This window comes from Argentina anserina, chromosome 5, assembly GCF_933775445.1.
Source record: "Argentina anserina chromosome 5, drPotAnse1.1, whole genome shotgun sequence".
NCBI classification, from domain to species: domain Eukaryota; kingdom Viridiplantae; phylum Streptophyta; class Magnoliopsida; order Rosales; family Rosaceae; genus Argentina; species Argentina anserina.
The window spans coordinates 15,500,620-15,502,721 of NC_065876.1; the positions used below are offsets into that span (position 1 = coordinate 15,500,620).

Genomic DNA, 2,102 nt, shown 5'->3' on the forward strand with positions numbered 1-2,102 from the left:
TAGCTATAAGCAGCCCAGCTCTCACAGCCTCCGCCTCCGCGAATAGATCATACTGAGCATGACCCAAAACCGACTCACACAACCCGCATGTTTAACCAACAAAAATTTGTTTTTATTCCGAGATCGACGTGTCATATCTTCCCGCCAAAATAACCGAAAGCCCCCACTCAGATTCTCTCTCTCTTATTAAAAAAGAAAGAAAAAGTTTGAGATTTTCTTCAACCCAGAGCAACCTTCCATTCCATCATCAATGGCGTCTTCTTCTTCAACCTCGCTCTTCTTCTCTCTCCTCCTCCTCTCTCTCCTCTCCTCCTCCTCCTCCTCCTCCGCACAGACCATAGCCAAAGCCGCCGTTATCCTCTCCGATTCCGGCTACAACTTCATGTCCCGCACACTCACCCTCGCCACGGCCTCTGTCAACTCCCAGCCGCCGTCACTCACCATCTTCGCTCCCGCCGACGACGCCTTCCCTTTTTCCGGTCAGCTCAGCTCGAACCGCCTCCGCTACCACCTCCTCCCCACCGCTTTCCACCTCCGATCGCTCAAGTCCCTCCCTTACGGCGCCAAGATCGCCACTCTCCTCGCCGGCCGGTCTCTCACCGTCACCAGTCTCCCCGCCGACGGCGTTGTCTCCCTCAACAACGTCACCCTCGCGGCGTCGCCAATCTACGACGACGGGTCGTTGATCGTCTTCGGAATCAAGAAGCTCTTCGACCCGAATTTCCAGATCTCGGGTCCGATTCGGAGCCTCCGCTGCCTGGCGCCGCGAAACCCTAACGGCGACGAAACGGCCGCGTTCTACCCGTTCGATGAAGCAAGCGAGGTTCTGAGATCGAACGGATTCTCTGTTGTGGCTTCGTTTCTCGAAGTTCAATTTCTCAAGTACCACACGACGTTGACCGTCTTCGCTCCCGTTGACCAGGCCATGGTGAGCCGAATCGGAGACCTGAGCCAGTACTCGTCGATCTTCGGCCGCCACGTGGCTCCCTGCAAGCTTTCTTGGGACGATTTGGCGAATCTTGATGACGAAGCTGTGTTGGTGAGGACCAATCTGGAAGGGTTTATGATCAACATTAGCCGATACGACGGCGTTTTGGTCCTCAGTGGAGTCCCTGTGATCATGCCGGAGATGTATCGGAACGAGTGGCTTGTGGTGCACGGAATCAGTGGTGTTCTTGAGTTTCCGGTGAGCTCGCCGGAGCAAGTGGTGGCTTCTACACCTGACTCTGAGCCTGAGGCAGTCGATAATAACAGCTCCGGTGAGGAAGCAGAGCCGGCAGAGAATGTGATCGAGAAGGAGCCTGCTTCACCGGAATTTGAAGACGGCGGCGATTCTGAGCTAATTGGTAACATGAATGGGGATGGAGATGCCATTTCATACAGGGTTCTTGGCCGGCACACATTGACAATGTTGGTATACCTTTTCTTTCTCTGTGTTTAAAGGCTCCATGATGAGGATCAAATGCTAGCTCTTATATCATTGCAGAAAGATTTAGGCTTGAGGTTTTAGAAATGTGGTTCAGAAATGAGAATTTTGTAGAGTTTGTTCATAGTTGAATGTGTGTTTGAAATGTTGATCTCTAGGTTTGATTTCCATAGTGGGTTTCATCAATAGATACCAATTCTGTTGTATCAGAATTGTGCTGCAGCTAGATAGATAGATCAACTTGATGGGTTTTCATGTCTCTATTTCTCTCACTATGAAACAATGATTGGAATGAGTCTCTGCAATTCAGTATGTCTATAATTAACTGGAGAAAACAGATTGTTGATCACTGTTTGCGCTTAATATGCATGTGGAAGTTTTAGGCTATTGTGCACTTATATCCAAATTAGAGGTAACTCTCTCATTTTCCAGTTTGTATGAATACAAAACAAGCAGTTGAATCCTTTGTCTATAACTACATGTGTAATGTATATATTGTCCCAAAATGTGACAGAACCTTCCTTGTTTGACTTGCCAGGAAATGAAAGTCGTACACATATTTTGTTTTAAGATCCAATTCATATTTATGTTCACTACACACAAAAGTTATTTCTACTACTCAATTTGGCTTTATATATATAATTCATGTTTCTGTTTCTCAGTTTCTGTACGACAT

The 2,102-nt window shown here is 47.8% G+C and overlaps 1 protein-coding gene across 1 annotated transcript; it reads left to right on the forward strand.

Moving 5' to 3' along the window:
- The first annotated feature begins 382 nt into the window (after positions 1-382).
- On the forward strand, positions 383-1,441 carry LOC126795594 (putative fasciclin-like arabinogalactan protein 20). Its single transcript, XM_050522405.1, has one exon. The coding sequence runs from the start codon at positions 383-385 to the stop codon at positions 1,439-1,441; it is 1,059 nt and encodes a 352-aa protein (XP_050378362.1).
- Positions 1,442-2,102: the final 661 nt, after the last annotated feature.